Below are 17,500 nucleotides of genomic sequence, written 5' to 3'. Positions count from 1 at the left end.
AAGACAAGTACATTTTAGCTCGGGATTTTTTACTTCGTTCGGGAGGCCGTCTGGACAGAGGTGTTCGGCCTTGTCTTCTCTTCAAGAAGAGAAAACCAGGATAAAAAAAAAACGATTAAATCAAGTGAAATCGGTAAAATAACGACACCAGGAGCAAGCAACACACGTATAAAATAAGGTAAGCCATTTTTATTTAATATTTTCACTTTTAACTATCTCTATGGCTATCTTGTAGAAAATCCCATACAAATCCTTATAAATCGATATGCAAATTGTGTTCCTTGTGTGGTTTTCAAAGAGAGCTTGGGCCGCCTGTGCCAAAGGCCGCCCATCCAAGACACTTGTTTTACAAGGACCTGGTCCTTATTCCCAGTCCCAAGATCAACAACGTACCTACACACACAACCCGACTTCAGTTAGAAGAGAGAGAACTTGTCTGCCACGAGTTTCCCTTTGACAAGAGCTGGGACGCACATTCCCTCAAAGCTGCTATATTGAATCGATTTCCAAAGCTTTTGCCATTTGAGTATGTCAAGGTGGGTAACTTTGTGTAGTGATATAAGTAAGCTTAAGCATTGTTCTACGTTTAATGCATTAATGATAAAATCATCGCTGTTCCGTTTATACATTTGGTGTGGCTGCACTATTTTTAAATACACATCTATAATATTTTGCCATAAATTTAACCACATAAGAGGATACCTGTAGTGACGCGAGTAATGGACTTCGAATTTTTTGCAGAATTTGTTGGGTTATTTTAGACTTGCTCTGGTACTGCTCCGCTCCCACCCCTTTCTCCTTACTTGTGACATAAGCTTAACTTAACTACTCTTTCATTGAATTTACCCTTGACTTTTGCAAGAAGCGTACAAGTAATGTGCGTTTTTCTTAACCTAGCCATGCTATGGAAAACTATTAATTAACTCCTAAGCTGGCTGAAGGCATAATTCTGGATGCAGAAAGAGTGACCAGGATGGCTGGTCAAGGAGCTGTTTATGTTAGATCACCGGTCCCTTTGGAATCAGAAGACGAGGGTGAAACCGAAGAGGAGCTAGAGAATTCAGTAATAGATGACAGTCCAAGGTGAACTTTTTCTTCTGAATTTTTGCATTGAGCAAAATAAAAAGCTGTATAGATTTCTTCTAGCTTTTTTGCCTTACTGCAAAGGTAGCTTCCCAATGCAGACGGATAACCTTATATATGATAGACTGGCTTCCCAGCTCATACTAGTGGGCATGACAATGGCTTTTTGTTGGAAATATTATCCAGTTTGTCTCCAAATAGATTTGTGTATTTTTTTTATTTTAATGTTTGTTTATTTATTTGTTGGCTCAGATCTTTATTCAATCGTTTAGCAGGACGGGACATGAATTGATGTGGTATTTTGCAACTCCATGTGATTTTGGATATTTGTACAAAGATGAACCCTTCATAGTCTGTTACATCATTGCCACTTAGTTCACTTTGTTTTTTATGGTTTCTGACAATTATTATTTCCTTTTAGTGTTAGTGGAGCACAAAGAAGCTCTGTGTTGCTTTCATTTGGGGAAAGTGATGGGAGGCTAGATGCAGCTGTGGTGCCCCACCCCTGCAAGGATGTTGCACAACCTTATTGTGTACCATTTCCAACTGAAGCAGAAACATCACATCAAAATACAGAGTTAAATGATATAGAGACAGGCAGCGACTCCGATATTGTTTATGTATCTGAGCATGTACCTGTGTCTGTATCAGAACCTGTGTCTCAACTGCCACCAAAACGTATCAACCAAGCGCACAGGCTAAATATTAAGAAGGATTTGATTGACTTATTCCGAGATCCAGTAATTATGAGTCAGGACATAGCGATAATTGTTATTGATGCTAGGGGAGTTGAAGAAGTGGGCAGAGATGTTGGGTTGCTTAGAGATGTTTTCTCTCTTTTTTGGAAAGAAACATATGATTCCCTTTTTGTTGGAGAAAACGAGCGTGTACCATTTGTAAGACATGACTATCAAAGGGATGAATGGGTTGCTGTTGGCAGAATTTTGATGAAAGGATATTTAACCTGTCAATACCTACCAGTCCTTCTGTCTCAAACGTTCCTTGCTTGTCTTTTTGGGGGGATCTGCAGTAACTAGTGCTATGCTGACTCAATCCTTCAGAAATTACATTGCAGTAGATGAAAAATGTTTGATTGACAAGTGCCTTGCTGGTGACATGAAGTGGGATGAAGATGAAATGTCCCAGCTTTTAGAAGTTTTTAGTAACTATGACTGTCGAATTATGGTAAATTCCGAGAATGTTAGTCAAGTTATTGAAGAAATAGCCCATAAGGAGCTGCTGCAGAAGCCACAGTGTATATTACAGACTGCTGGAAGGATATAGTTTCTACACTTCTTTCTAGTTTTCCTGATTTTGCCGCAATTTCCAAAAGGTATGAATCGTTAATACCATCCACAAGCAAAATCCTTAGTTGCCTAGAGGCAAACCCTGAGAGTGATGGGGAAAGGGATAGCCTTAAGTTTCTCAAATGGTATATTAAGGGCCTTGACACGCCTCAGAAATTATCAAAGTTTGTAAGGTTCATCAGCGGGTCTGAGTTAATACTTTTTGATGCAATCCGAGTAAATTTTACCAACTTATCTGGTTTGGGTCGCCGACCAATTTCCCACACTTGTAATACTGTATTGGAGCTATCCTCGACTTAACAGTCATTTCCTGAACTTAGAGAGGAGTTCAGTGCAATACTTGCATCAGATTATTGGGAAATGGATATTGTGTAATATGCCTTGTGACTTAAAGAAGACCATTGTGATGGCAAATGCAAGCTGATTTAAAACAGACTGATAATATAATTTTTGTAGTGAAATTGCGTTTTCTGCCTTGGATAGGTATTTACGGTTTTAAAACATTTAACAACTGTGCACAAATTATTTTCTGGTAAATCATACTGGGAAATCATTAGCTAATGGCTGATTGTAGTATCAAGCTTGTTATCTGTTCAAGTTGACATTTTCAAGTGAGTGCAGCTGTTTAGAACTATTTTGTTGAGATTCTTATGTATTTTTTTCCTTACTGTTGTAAAGGTTAAGTTTCATTAATTTTGTTCTACAATTCTGATCCATACAATTTAAAGGCAAATAATAAACTTCACACTGTTTGCGTTTTCAATCTGTCATAGTGGTACCTGTTTGATAGACGTTAATTGATCTTAATTCTAGGCCCTATTTTCACTCTCTAACAACGGATTTTAGGTTAGTTGAATGCTGGGAACACCTGTTTTAAAGATTGTTACCACCAAAACGGCCTTATCTCAGCAAAGTTTCTTATATGTTGAACTGATTCCTAAGGATGTCCATGCATCTCAAATATTGAGTTCTACCATGTTCACCATCGTCATTCAAAGGGTGACAGGAGACTCCAAGATATGCAGTTGTTGTGGTGTCAGCCGAACATCAACAGCTGGTATTGAGAACGGGTAATCGTCGTCGTCTAACGGGATAGGTCCATCTGGATCAAACCCATACAATGGAATTTCATTTGGATGTAGAATACTCTCAACTCCAGAGTATCCAGGGTGCATGTTTTCCAAAATCCCAGAGGCAAAAATTTGTAGGGGAGATAATTGATGTTCACTGGAGACAGGGTGATTGTTCCATTGACTAAGTGTTGCAATGCCATATTTATCCTTGGTATGCAGACAAAGTGCAATGAAAATAAATGTACCTCATTAAATGGGTCAAGAAGACCCATGTCTTCCATTCCACTAAAGATATTGGCAAAGTGACAAAGTACACCAGCGTAAACATCCTTGTGAGCGCGCTCAACACGGCAGTTGTGGACAGAGCTTCCCGTTATGATACTTCCTCTGTTTAGTCCTCTATTTTCCAACATGTACTTTGCCACTCCAACATTTTCCAGTCCATGATCGCTTCTTACTCTTGAAGGTAAACCAAACTCTTGTACTCCCTTGATGAAGAGCTCCAACACTGTATCTGCTCGGTTGTTATCGGTTAGGGTGGCATATACAATAACCCTTGAATACCCTTACGCGTCAGCTTAAAATCAAAAGGGAGCTAAAAAATCCAGTTTCTTCTTACAAAATAATAATTTCTTGAGGGCGTTTTTAATAAAACAATTATTCCACTCGAGCTTGTTGGATATGAGATGATTATAGCCAACGAGGCGCTACGCGCCTCGTTGGCTATCTATCATCTCATATCCAACGCGCGCTCGTGGAATAATTGTTAATTATATGATTAATTCTTAAGTAGGTATGTTAATATGGTTTTTAACTGCATTGTCACCGAAAAGCCCCACCAGCGGAGTGTCAATACACTATTGCATTGAATTGTATTATCTGTGAGGATCCGGGGCCAGCCTCGTTGTGTCAGAGAGATTACAACAACTGATTACGGATAGGTTTGATTACGAATTATACTCATAGGAAAAAATTTCAAATCCAATGCCTAAACGTTTTCATTTCATCATCTTTAACAAGTGAACAAAATTGCTGGCCATATCCTAGAGATTTTAAACTAGCCAAAAAGACAGAATTTTATGAAAAAGTTCATCCCAACCAAATGCTTTAAAAAATGAAGTGGAAGATCTTCCTATGAGGTTTCGATTGCAGTTTTCACAAGAATATCTAAGGATGACTTACAACACAGTTTGAGGCTGTTTCACCGTTGTTCTGGGGTACGTAGTTTCAATCAAAATTTTAAGTTGAAAGTTCCTTATTACGGTGGCAGTTTCATAGGCTTTTCGTATTTCTTGCAAAAGCCAGAGGTTCATTATATTTTATGTATAGTTCCAGTTGTAGTTGACTGTTCCTGTTTACCTCATTCTGCTACCATGACAAGATATGAACGATTCTAAAAATTAATTATGGACCCATGCCAAGGTTGTGAAATTCCATGTCAAATGTTATCTTCTCCACGAAGCAGATTTCAGACGCTTGCGTTCTGAAAGGATTTTATCGAATCCATCGTAAAACGCATGTCCGAATTACGAGAAAACGTAAAAGCAAATAGCACAATAGCAGCGATATCTGGTGATACCAAACTCGGTCTTGTTGTGCAAATGCTACATGTTGAAAATGAATAAATACAGATGATTCTCCTTACACAGAATAAAATGAGCCGTACTTAATCCATATTATGTAAACAGAGCGGGTTTCACATGAGCCAAAAGTAAGAGCACTGCAGGTTTTACTAACCAATCAGGAAAAAGAGGCTAATACAAAAACAGTGTAAATACTATGCAAGATTTCCTCGTATTTTTACTCGTTATCCATAATGAATAACGAAATTCATTTATAGACTTGTAGTCCTCCCTTCGTCAATTGAATATTCATTGCTCCTCGATTAAGGTGTCAAGTCTTGATTGAACTTAAGGCATTTTAGTTCACAAAACTGACATCACCGATCTCTTCTGTACACTGTATGGGGATTATCAAGCGTTCCAGAAGAAAAAATCTGGTGATGGAAGTTAAATTTGAAAACCGCTCTATTTATAAAGTTACTTTTGTGACAATCATTTGTTCATAAATAATAAAAGAGCGTTGAAGATTGTCACGTGGATTTGGGCTTGCATTTTGAGGGTTTTCATAGGACGCCGGTCACGGCAGCCATACCGATGTTCCAGAATAAACAAGTTTGTTTCTCAAATTTCATATGCATTCGGTAGCCGAAAACACTTGAGCGGAGGACCGTAGAGCGGTACGCAATTGTTGCACGAGCATGCTGTCTTGCCATGCCCGCTGTTCTATGCCTGACAAAAAATTTAACCCTCGTAGTCTACTATTGTGTTTGGAGTAATTGCTCGCATAAATTACAAAATGATTACAAACATTTCAAACTAAAAAGGGCAAATTTTGCGTTCATTTGCAATACATATCAGCCAAGAATATCATAAAGTAAATTTAGTTCACCTGTCTGTAGTCCTTTCATCTTGCAGGGCGTCAATTGTAAGGAAGGTTCAAAAGAGCTGCTTTTTAGCAAATGTTAATGTCGATGGCAAACAGTTGAAGCAGATTAAAAAGATTGATACTCCACAGCACTTACTATTATCAGAAATTGTGGACATTTCGAGCCCGTTAACAATTGTCAGCGGTATATCATGTTACACTCCAGAGCAATAAAATCCAATATGGTGGCGCTTATCGCTCGTTCGCAAAGGAAGCGTGTTTCTTACGAGGTGCTTCACAGGTTGAGCACTGTTGATATACTGTATGCCGAAAATAGGAAAAAGAGAAATTTAATATCAGCAGTTTATGAAGTGTTACTATGTTTAAGGGAGCCAAATATCTTGTGAAGTGGAAAGGCTATAGCTCTTTTGAGAGTACATGGGAGCCCGAAGAGCACCTTTCTCCCTCTTTGTTTCTGTTTTTTGGAAGCAGAAAGAACTTCAGACCTTTTTACTCTTTGTTTTGATACTGCAAACTTCGTTTTTCCCGCGTGAATTTACGTGAAACCTAAGCCTGTACTATTAATCGGGAGGGTCTGGAACCTAATTTCTATTAACAACAAACGAAATGGCGAGTGAAGAGAAGTTTCAGTGGAGTCTTCCTTTCCCTTCTTCGACCGAATTGCAGCACTTCAACATGGCGTACGGTTACGTAAATGGAAAAGGGAAAATAAGATATTTAATACTGACGTTCGAAATATTTTACAGGCCAATATTCATAGTTTTCCGTGGATCTCAATACACCAAACATCGGTGAATCTATATCGAGTCGCGCAAATTGCATTCGTCAACAGGTTCAGGCCGGAATCTACGAGTGTTTGCCATGACCTTCATCAGAATTTTAAAGGAATGTATGAAGAAATGGATCGTGAGTAGAACGGTGGAAACTATCTTCTTACGAAGTAAGTAAATCTTATGTGTATTCGGAGGTTTTCTGTGAAATAATAGCTCTTACTACACTTATCATAATTCGAGTCGCGCACTGAAGACACACGAGCTCATAACTGCTACGTTTGCAAAATTTTTCCTTTCTCCGTACATTTCCTTACACGAATATACCGCCAGTTTTACCTTATTGCGCGTGCTTGGCTGCCATCTTGACCCAGATTGCTGGCAATGTGATTTCTGGCAATTTGTGTTTCCATTGTGGAAACAGTATTTAGACTGATGGCCGATGAAGAATGGGTCGAGGAAGCCGGTGAAAATTACACACTCAAATAATAAAGAAACTTTACCTAAGACATCGCGGATGTATCCTTCGCGGATGTATCCTTATGTCCACGCGTTTTTACCTTCTTAGGAATCTTATCTTCCCTTTCAAGCCACTTATCAACAAAAACGGAGTCAATATCAGGTATTTCTTTTAAGGATTTCGACCAAGAAGAGTCCGAATCAGTTGCCATGTCTAACTATCCTGTCATGAACATACACGGCTAGCCTCGTTTTCATTTTCAAGATGGCGGACCGTGCTAAGAGAGTATGTCGCAAGAATCTCATCGTAACGAGTGAAGGCTCGTGGTTTAACCGCTCTTCGTTGCTCACAGTTTACAAGCAACAACTGACTTTTGCCGCGGTGTGTCGAAGGCGGTCTAAAATTAAAAAAAAACCAGTTGCCATCAAATTGCCCCTCATTAGAAATCAACTAAAGGTCTGCCAGGGCGACCCTAAAAGCCGGAACGGCAGAATGGCGGAATGGCAGAATGGCGGAATGGCGGAAAATGACCCCAAAGCCTAAAACACGGAACGGCGGAAAATGACCCCAAATCCTAAAACACGGAACGGCGGAAAATGACCCCAAATCCTAAAACACGGAACGGATAGCAGGGCATGTTGCACAAATTTTGTACAAAGACACCAAGCGCTTGGCTCATTTATCCCCACGACGATAACACGCGTGACTAAAATTAAGTGTTATTAATTTTTTTCTTTTACTGAGTGGTATAAATAATAATGAACCATTATGCATGAAAGATAGCTGCGTTTTCGCGTTGTTAACCTGTTTAGTTACCTTTTGTTATGCAAAATTTGCCATGAGTTTTAGTCGCGGCATAAAAAGTCGCACAGCATGTGAAAACCAACTCGACATACCACATTACAATAAACAATTGTAACTTTGATACGTTTCCTGGTCACGTCTGTATTGATTTATTGAAACAATAATATCTCATATGCTTGTAAATGTGAGAACATCACAGGAACGTTTTCAGGCTTCTCAAAATATGACAACGTTCAGCCCCAGCTCCAAACTTAGACTAGCGTGAGAGCAAGCCCTCGTTACGAGCCCTTCAATACGAGCGTTTTTTCATCCACGAATAAGTTCTGGGACTTGAGTAACACTAGTTGAAGCGAGGTTTGCAGGGTGTCACGCGCGTGGGAATTTCTCATGGCGTGAAAAGACAAAAGAAAGTTAGCCGAAGGAAGCCGTCAAGAAGAATTTGAAGAATTTCTTCGCGACCAGGTGTCCAAAACACCACCATCCTATTGTGAAATTTACGGCTTACATATCAGCGAAGAAATAAACTTTCTAAACAAAAAAGAGGCTATTTCACCAATTCGTTCAGCGGATTTCTTCTGTTCCTCAACAAATTGCAAATCATCAATTCTATGGCGTTTAAATTGCCCTTTCTGAAAGGGAAGTGTAATTCAGACGGATCTTTGGATTGTCATGGTTTACCATTATTCGAGTGGAAGCATTTGCGAGACAAAGAAGAGGCTATCGGTCGAGGATCCTATGGTTTGGTTTTTGTGGCGAGAAACAATTCTGAGAAGGTCGTTATCAAAAAACTGTTAGGTGAGGACGAGAAGGAAAAGCGTCTTTTCCTCAAAGAGGCAAAAATACTCCATGGGATTAAAAGTGAACATATCGTTAGGTTTCAAGCTGTGTGCATGGAACCGTGTGCAATAATGCTTGAATATTTGTTTTTCGACTTCGCTCCCTTCGGCAGCTCAGAAATTGTCAGCAGTCTGGACCGACTTTTACAATATATTCACATTAATGAGGCAATCGAACAATTTCCACTTCAAGAAAAGATCGCCCTCGAAACGGCGATAGGGCTTGCACATTTGCATGACCTTGGGATCGTCCACCGTGATATAAAGCCTGCCAATATACTGGTCTCCAACCAGCATTATTGCACTTTAAAAGACAGCCACGAAATTGAGAAAGCTTTTCAAACTAGGCCGATAATTTGCAAGCTTGCTGATTTTGGAGAAAGCCGATCCGTGATTAATCAAACAAATAATGTGTGTCGCATGGTTACGAACAACCTTGCCCGTGGAACGCCCGCTTATCGTGCACCAGAAATATTTTGCCAGAACGGATCAGCTCTGTCCTTAGTAGACCTAAAGGCTGTGGATATCTGGGCCCTAGGGATGGTATTGTTCGTCATTATCAATCCGGACTTGAAGTACCCTTTTCAGATGGAGTTAGAAAGGGTTCAAACCGGAAATTGTCTATCTGTGTTAGAAGGGCTCATTTCTAAAAATGAGAAGCCGGCTCACTCGGATCACTATTGCATGCAACATGCAGTAAATTGCCTCCGACTTCGCAAATTATCTGAATATTGTACGCGTTTCCATCCGAAAGACAGGCCAGATGCAAAATACATTGTAGATGTCTTGAAAAATGAAGACCTGTCAAACAGCAGAAACTTACCCCTCACAGTCAACCAAGGAACCTGCATTGAGAATGCAACTAGCTCGTACGTTCCTGGTGATGAGAAGCCTGAAAACGTTCCTGTGATGTTCTCACATTTACAAGCATATGAGATATTATTGTTTCAATAAATCAATGCAGACGTGACCAGGAAACGTGTCAAAGTTACAATTGTTTATTGTAATGTGGTATGTCGAGTTGGTTTTCACATGCTGTGCGACTTTTTATGCCGCGACTAAAACTCATGGCAAATTTTGCATAACAAAAGGTAACTAAACAGGTTAACAACGCGAAAACGCAGCTATCTTTCATGCATAATGGTTCATTATTATTTATACCACTCAGTAAAAGAAAAAAATTAATAACACTTAATTTTAGTCACGCGTGTTTTAGGATTTGGGGTCATTTTCCGCCGTTCCGTGTTTTAGGATTTGGGGTCATTTTCCGCCGTTCCGTGTTTTAGGATTTGGGGTCATTTTCCGCCGTTCCGTGTTTTAGGATTTGGGGTCATTTTCCGCCATTCCGCCATTCTGCCATTCCGCCGTTCCGGCTTTTAGGGTCGCCCGTCTGCCATGCCTATCATTACATTGTCACAAAATATATTTTTGCTGAAAGTCTCCTGAGACTCTTCAAGACGCATGTGCGTTTCTCTGTGTGATGGATGTCCTCCCCTGGGGTGGGATGGGTGGGAAAAGGTGAGGTCGTTACATGGACTAAAGCGGCTGCCAGAGGCGCCTGATTATGCTGACGTCCGATCTCAACCTTAGTAAAAATTATTGTAAGCGCATTGAGATTCTTAAATGCGTATTAAGAACGTTCATTATTATTATTATTATTATTATTATTCTCTTAGCGGTCGTAACTCCTAAGTCTTCACAGTGTTGACATAATTTGACATGTTGCCACCACTATGAAATGTAGTTTTATGAAAATTCCATTAATTTCTAGTGTAAAACCCATGAAAGTCATTTCAGGGCCCATGAATACTGCAAAATGCATGGGGTTATTTCAAGCCCTGAATTTTCCATGAATTAGGGAATTTTTTTTCATGACCCATGAATTTCTTTTAAGTCTACTTTCATGACTCATGAATTTCCCTGAAAGTCACCAGAATGAATTCTATGACCCATTAATTTCTTTAAAAGCCAACTTTCATGACCCATGAATTTCTTTAAGTCTACTTTCATGACCAATGAATTTCCTCTGAAAGTCACCAGTCTGAGAATGAATTCCATGACTCGTTAATTTCTCTAAAAGCCTACTTTCATGACCCATGAAATTCTTTTACTCTACTTTCATGACCCATGAATTTCTTTAGGTCTACTTTCATGACCCATTAATTTCTTTAAGTCTACTTTCATGACCCATGAATTTCCCACGAAAGTCACCAGAATGAATTCCATGACTCATTAATTTCTTTAAAAGCCTACTTTTATGATCCATGAATTTCTATAAGTCTACTTTCATGACCCATGAATTTCTCTAAGTCTACTTTCACAACCCATTAATTTCCCTTGAGAGTCACCAGAATGAATTCCAAGACCCATTAATTTCTTAAAAAGGCTACTTTCATGACCCACGAATTTCTTTAAAGTCACTTTCATCACCTAATAGTTTCGTCAGAAAGTCACCAGAATTAACTTCATGCCCCATGAATGGCAATCAAATAATTTCAATAAATTCTCAATATCTTGAATGTAAATATTTTAAGACAAGGAGTAATTTTAGAGGCTTAAAACTTTGGTTCAACAAAAGGTATGCTCTACAAAAGAATTTAATGTGCCAAGAGATAAACATACATGTATATATATGTTTATCATGAAATTTATTTTTCAAACTAAGTTTTAGTAATTCTTAACATAAATAGGCAATTTTGATAAGGTAGCAGTCAGTTATGTTAATTGGTAATTTTTTTAGTAATTCTTAACATAAATAGGCATTTTTTCGTAAGGTAGCAGTCAGTTGTTTTAATTGGTAATTGTCAATAATAGATTTGCTTTCTAACCTCAAAGGCCTCTTGGATTCCATAATCGCAAAAGTCTTTAATGTGATGCAAAATGTCACTTAATTGTCCACAGATCACTGCCAAAATCATAAAACATAAACATAATCATAAACATGGGAACGCTTTGGAATGTGCACATCGATTTGTAGGCGAGAATTCCAACGCACCATAGTCGCTTCCTTCTCTTGAACAAATTTTTCTTCGTTGAAATGAACATGACTCTGTTGGCAACCGGCTGTTAGTTCAGTAGAAGCAAAGGACTCGCGTCAGGGTTTCGAGTCTTTGGGCGCTTTCCATTTGACCAAAATTTCCGAGATTTCCGGTCTGAAATTGAATGGAACGGGAAAAGTTCCAGGATAAGTTTTCGAAAATTTAGGGTTATGTTTTGAGTGTACTCTCTTAGAAACGGCCGGACGCATTCCATTCGACCAGCGAAAATACCGACAGTTTGAACCGGCGATTTTTGTTCAATGGAAAGCGCCCTTTGTTTCCTCAATAACTTTTAGCCGCAAATCGTTAACTTGTAGTACGTTCAATTCTTCTCAATTATTTCTACATGGAGTGAGTTCACATTATTATTTATATCCTCTTCAAAACATGGACCCAAAACGCAAAGTACAGGTTGAAGAAGTCAGCAACTTTTGCGCGTTTCTGTTGAGACTGCAATCGGGCAAGCCAGCAGATTCTATTTATGAGCCAATGACAATTCCCAAAATAGCCACGTGATCATACATCGCAAACAAAGAAAACACCGTTTGGTTCTCAGCTTTGAAAGAAACTTTTCATCGGTTGATCGCTCATGCTCATGATTTGCTTATTAATACCAGGTCTCTAAAGATGATTAAAAGAATAGTGCTTACCTTTCAGAGCTTTTCATAAGATTAACCTCCATTAAATTGTCGGCTTAGTTCACATCACCAAGGGTCCAAAAGGCATAAATTAATGTTTTTACCCAATGAAACTCGTTTACGCTGGATTGTGAAATTGTTCCTCCAACATGCGAAAAGCGGTAAATTAAGGTTGCTGAACACAGTTTTTGATACCTGTGTTTCATTTACCTTTTTTATCTGAAACCCTTGATCCCGCGGTCGCCAAAAATGGCAGCAAGGAAGTAAACAACACAAATTTTGGTTTTTTAATAGTTAAGCTGACATATGTGCTGTTTCCATGGAAACACGATTAAATATAAACAGATTAAATATAAAATTCGGTTTTGTTTATTTGTAGAAATCTAGTTATTAGATTTTCTTTATAATTTGCATGCAATGAGCATAAATTATCCCTTGTTAAAAGTTCACTGGAATATCTAGAATTTCGTTTGTTAAGGTTAATTATTTTTCAATACTCCAGTTACTTATTTCCTAAAATATTTTCTTGCCAAATTTCGTGAAATTCTAATGAGTGGTTCTCAAGAAATACTAGGTGTATTTCCGAGAAAGCAATTTTCCATTCAATCGCAATTTTTTTACTAACTGCGCATGGGTTGTATTTATCTGGGTTCTTTCAGTAACGATGAAAAAGCTGAGAATTGCTGGGTTTTTGCACCGTCACCTTTTCTAACATATCTTTGTAATAAAAGATTAAAGCCATCAATACACTGCGTCAACTATAGGGAAAAATATCACAGATAGTGCAGGTACATGTTGACTAAATCAAATAACCGCTCTATTGACGGCATGTTTGTATTTTGCAATCCTTGTGCACGCGCAAAAACTGTGTTTGACTACCTTAATGCGCATGCTTGTCGCACACTCTTTATTCTTCGCACTTTGCGTAAGTACAAACTCTATCTCGTTCTCCACCTGGTCCCTACAAATAACAGCCGAAATTAAATTGTAAAAAGATGTCCTGTCTCTTCATCCATAAAATTCCCAGTTGATGGTGGAAACCTGAATCACGCGTTAAACGCACAAAATCTGCCTGCCATTCGGTTAAAAACATAGGAATACTGAGACTGACAACAACTGAAGAAAAAATCAATTGAAAATAGAGCAAACAAACATGGCACTACATCAAAGAGGAACTATATGGAGACAAGGCACAGGAATCAGTACATACACAATATGTTGAGCCACGAATTAAGAACATATATCACCCAACTTCCAACCATTGTTGTTTGTTTGACAGATGGTTTCCTTTCAGCATTGAAACAGAAAGGTATATTTCAGGAATGGACAGCTCACTTTAAACTTAAAACAAAACTGTAACAACAACTTCAACTTTAAGTGAAAAACTAGCTGCAAACTGAAGCACCATATAGGTTCTACCAAAAACAAAGACCTCCAAAACTTAAGACCTTGAAAACAAAAACCCTTTATTTTCTTTCTTAAGTATTATTTTTTAATTAATTCTTAATTTCTTACAGAGTATCCAACAACTTATCAATGTGACATAAACAAAAGAGATGACACAAGTAATATGCTGCTCAATTTAACACTTCAACATTCCCCCCTTCCCTGCACAATTTAAGGTAATAATTTACAACACAAGTTTAAAGAATTTTGTTTTCAATCAACTAATTAACCTGTAATACTTGTTGTTCTGAAATCTTTTCAATCATTTCCTTGACACTGAATCAATATCAATTACATTATCATTGATTAAATACTTCTAATATCTTATTATAGAATATCTTGTTAACACAACATCCCTGTTGAATTTTGAACAATTCAACAACCACCAGAGGTAATGTGGAAATATATTCAACACTTTGAAAACCTCTTCCATCCTTGCACAAATCACAAGAATTAAAGCACAAATTCTTAAAATATGTTGTGAATTATCATATAATTAAATGCACCGTGTAGTAAGCCATAATTATGTTTGATAATAAATCATCACTGACAACATATTCCTACTATTTCTTACAGAATATGTTGCATCTTTCGAGCAAAGAGCAAACAATAGAGGTAATGTGCTCATCATTTCAAGACTTAAGCACTTCCACCCCTCTCCTATCTCCAGCACGTTGGGGATGGTAACTTACAGTGTTACTTTAGAGAATTTTGTATTCAATCAACCAATCAGTCACAATGAAACAAACAACACATCTAATAACTCATCATTAAGGACTTAATCATTCCCACCCACCCCCCTCTTCCCCCCTCTACTAACATACTGTAGGGCTAGTAATTTTCAATGCTAATTTAGAGAACTTTGTATTTAATCAACCAATTACCCTTCTTTCAATGCTTCAATCATCTCCTTTATAATGAATTCATATCAATTACATTGTCACTGATCAAATATTTTTAATACTTTCTTGAGGTTCTTGCAAATGCTGATTGTGCATGCTCATGCACCAACAAATTCAAAACAACAACAACATGAGTAACAATGCAACTCCTCAAAAGAAAAACATAAATTCTCAAAATATGCTGCAAATTATTTAATAATCAGATGCATTATGTAATATGCTACAATTATAGTTATCAATTAGATCCTTACTGACTACATACTTCTTTAATTTTTGTACAGAAAATCATCCCAGCATATGTAACACCAGCAAGCAAAACAGGTTAATGTGCCCATTATTACATACTTCTTTAATTTTTGTACAGAACATCATCCCAACATATGTAACGCCAGCAAGCAAAACAGGTTAATGTGCCCATTAATACAAGACTTAAATAACATTCCCCTCTCCCCCTCCTCCCCACCTCCTCCTCCTCCCCACCTCCCCCTCCTCCCCACCTCCCCCCTCCTCCCCACTTAGTAAGTCAAAAGTTAATATACTTTGTTCATTGATTACCCTGTAATTCTTAATCATTCCTTTAACTTTTACCACAACTATGTTATACTTGTTTCTTAATAACCACATATCTTGAACATTTAATTGATGATATTCTTTCATTTACATCATGGCTCATCAGTTCCAAAAGATAAAACATATGATGGTAACAATGATACAGAGCCTGTAGTGTATTGTACCAGAAGTGTGAAAAAGTTGTGTTTGTAAGCATCCCGTGATGCCTAGCGAAAGTTGTTGTTGTGGTACTCGTTGGCTGCCATGTGGATAGTGTGTAGATGAAAGTATTGAAATCAAAGAACATCGAAGGTTTTTATCGCCGTATATCCAAATATCACAGAGCCTTTCGAAAGTTAATGTGCAGCTGGAGTGGATAAATAATTATTACACTGAACCATCAGCCATGGTAACTAAAATTCTGTTATTCCTATAATTGAAAATTACCAATCAAGCTGACATATCAGGGAAACTTACATTTGGAACAAAATTTGAAAATTGAATTGTGCCACTATTATCCAATTCATACACTACTTCATTGAAAAGCAAGATTAAACATGACACACATTTGTCAACCACAAGTATGAATCATGAATTCACTTGCACGCTATCTTTTATATTTCACAGACCTCAAGACGACTGATTATTTTTGCAACAAATGTTGGAGGTTTGCAATGGAGTAAGTGTCTACTTATGTAGTAAACAATGAAATTCAACCACAATTACAACAAAATTAAAAAGTACTCCTCATTGATAGTTAACATACAAACAAAATTCCACATTTCTCACACTAGACCAAACAATAATCATACACAAAATTGTGAAATTCTTATGCCCACCTTAAATATAATTTTTTCTTCTGATATACTCTTTTTACTCAATGATTTCTTTTCTCTTAGTTTGCCACATCAAATCTTGGAAAAATCAACCAAGCATCAGCTTCCACCAACAGTGAAGCACATTAACCTTAAACAGGTAACATTCTGCTTATGTTCCTAGTGTTCTACTCTATACCATCATGTACAGTTTCATAATCCACATAACAGATACCATTATGTCATTGACATTATCTTAGCAATTTGTATAGTGGTTCTAGGGTTCGACTGGTATTTGGATTTGGTATGAAACAATAATAATGATTCACCATTCCCAGGAATGCGTGCATTTTAGTAACATTTTCAGGTGTAGGAAAATTTTGTACGACTAATCCACCCCTGCTACAGGCTTGATACCACTGCCATACTAGATAACCTGCAACACCATGACCAAGGATTTCTCTTCTCTTAACCTCACTCCAGCTGTTTCCAACAGTTTCTTTACTTCTGCTTCTAAATTCTGCATGAGATTGTAATCAGTGGAAAAGACAATGACAATGTCAACTATGCATACAATGACAAGTAGAATATCCTGTAGGAAGTTTTTCATTATTTTCTTGAAAAAAATCCCGGTGAGGACGAGATTCCAAGGAGTACTGTATAATGCACTGGAATACACTTTTGTTCGCAATAATTGTCGTGAATTTCTGGAACTCCTCATCCATTGTCATCGGTTAATATGCCTGATACATGTCAAGCTTGGTAAATTTTTCTCCATCCCCCAGAGTTGACAAAACACACTGCACATCATTTAACACCATATCAGCATTTTCGTATATTTCTAAAACCTATTTATTTTCTCTTTCAGCAGCATATGCCTGGAGACAACATTTTCCAAATCGTGCTATCATCCTAGATTAAAAAGTTGTAAGTTAGTTGTAATGAACTAAAGTTCGTTTCGTTTCTAATCAGCGTTAATAATATGTAAAAGGGTATGTTACATCTATATTGTACGCTTTCATAGAAACCGAAGTGTTACAAATTATTTTAAAATAATAATAAATAGAAGGTTCATTTTGGGAACCATGTCCTCTTTTGTATGAGATGTTTCTAACCTAACAGTAATAATAACTGTTCAGCCCTCCGTACACCTTTAATTAGTACATGCATCCCGTTGTGGCCAAAACAAGATGACTACTGACAAAAACATTTAGAACCCCTTTCCTAAACATTGAAAATTACCTTTCCCCTATGCGATGAACAAATGTCCGAAAATTCATAAAATTTCAGTTTTTCCTACTATACATCCTATTTAACAGCAATCTTTAAAA

At 37.6% G+C, this 17,500-nt stretch overlaps 1 protein-coding gene, 1 long non-coding RNA gene and 2 pseudogenes across 4 annotated transcripts in view; all 4 read left to right on the top strand.

Moving 5' to 3' along the window:
* Nucleotides 1–1,179, top strand: part of LOC148722191 (uncharacterized) — a 1,654-nt pseudogene extending 475 nt beyond the window's left edge. The window contains exons 2-3 of the transcript XR_015992807.1: nucleotides 236–536; nucleotides 898–1,179. The product of XR_015992807.1 is annotated as an uncharacterized LOC148722191 (transcript). The remainder of the gene's footprint in view (nucleotides 1–235; nucleotides 537–897) is intronic.
* A 635-nt stretch (nucleotides 1,180–1,814) lies between these two features.
* On the top strand, nucleotides 1,815–3,364 carry LOC148722190 (uncharacterized; annotated as a pseudogene). The gene is made up of 2 exons (XR_015992728.1): nucleotides 1,815–3,001; nucleotides 3,237–3,364. The product of XR_015992728.1 is annotated as an uncharacterized LOC148722190 (transcript).
* Nucleotides 3,365–6,832: 3,468 nt separating this feature from the next.
* LOC148722189 (uncharacterized) lies at nucleotides 6,833–17,252 on the top strand. Its single transcript, XR_015992104.1, has 7 exons — nucleotides 6,833–6,851; nucleotides 7,250–7,303; nucleotides 14,480–14,518; nucleotides 15,087–15,126; nucleotides 15,982–16,033; nucleotides 16,254–16,329; nucleotides 17,038–17,252. It is a non-coding gene; the product is annotated as an uncharacterized LOC148722189 (long non-coding RNA).
* Nucleotides 7,419–9,735, top strand: LOC111331215 (serine/threonine-protein kinase Nek7-like). Its single transcript, XM_088736088.1, has one exon. The coding sequence runs from the start codon at nucleotides 8,554–8,556 to the stop codon at nucleotides 9,733–9,735; it is 1,182 nt and encodes a 393-aa protein (XP_088592214.1). The 5' UTR covers nucleotides 7,419–8,553.
* Nucleotides 17,253–17,500: the final 248 nt, after the last annotated feature.

Source organism: Stylophora pistillata, chromosome 10 (assembly GCF_964205215.1).
Source record: "Stylophora pistillata chromosome 10, jaStyPist1.2, whole genome shotgun sequence".
Classification (NCBI taxonomy): Eukaryota; Metazoa; Cnidaria; class Anthozoa; order Scleractinia; family Pocilloporidae; genus Stylophora; species Stylophora pistillata.
Note: the sequence above shows the minus strand (reverse complement) of the source record. Positions and strands in the feature narration are given on the sequence as shown.

What these genes read in the sequence shown, in the direction of transcription:
- LOC111331215 (XM_088736088.1), top strand. Translation starts at nt 8,554, where the DNA reads ATGGCGTTTAAATTGCCCTTTCTGAAAGGGAAGTGTAATTCAGACGGA.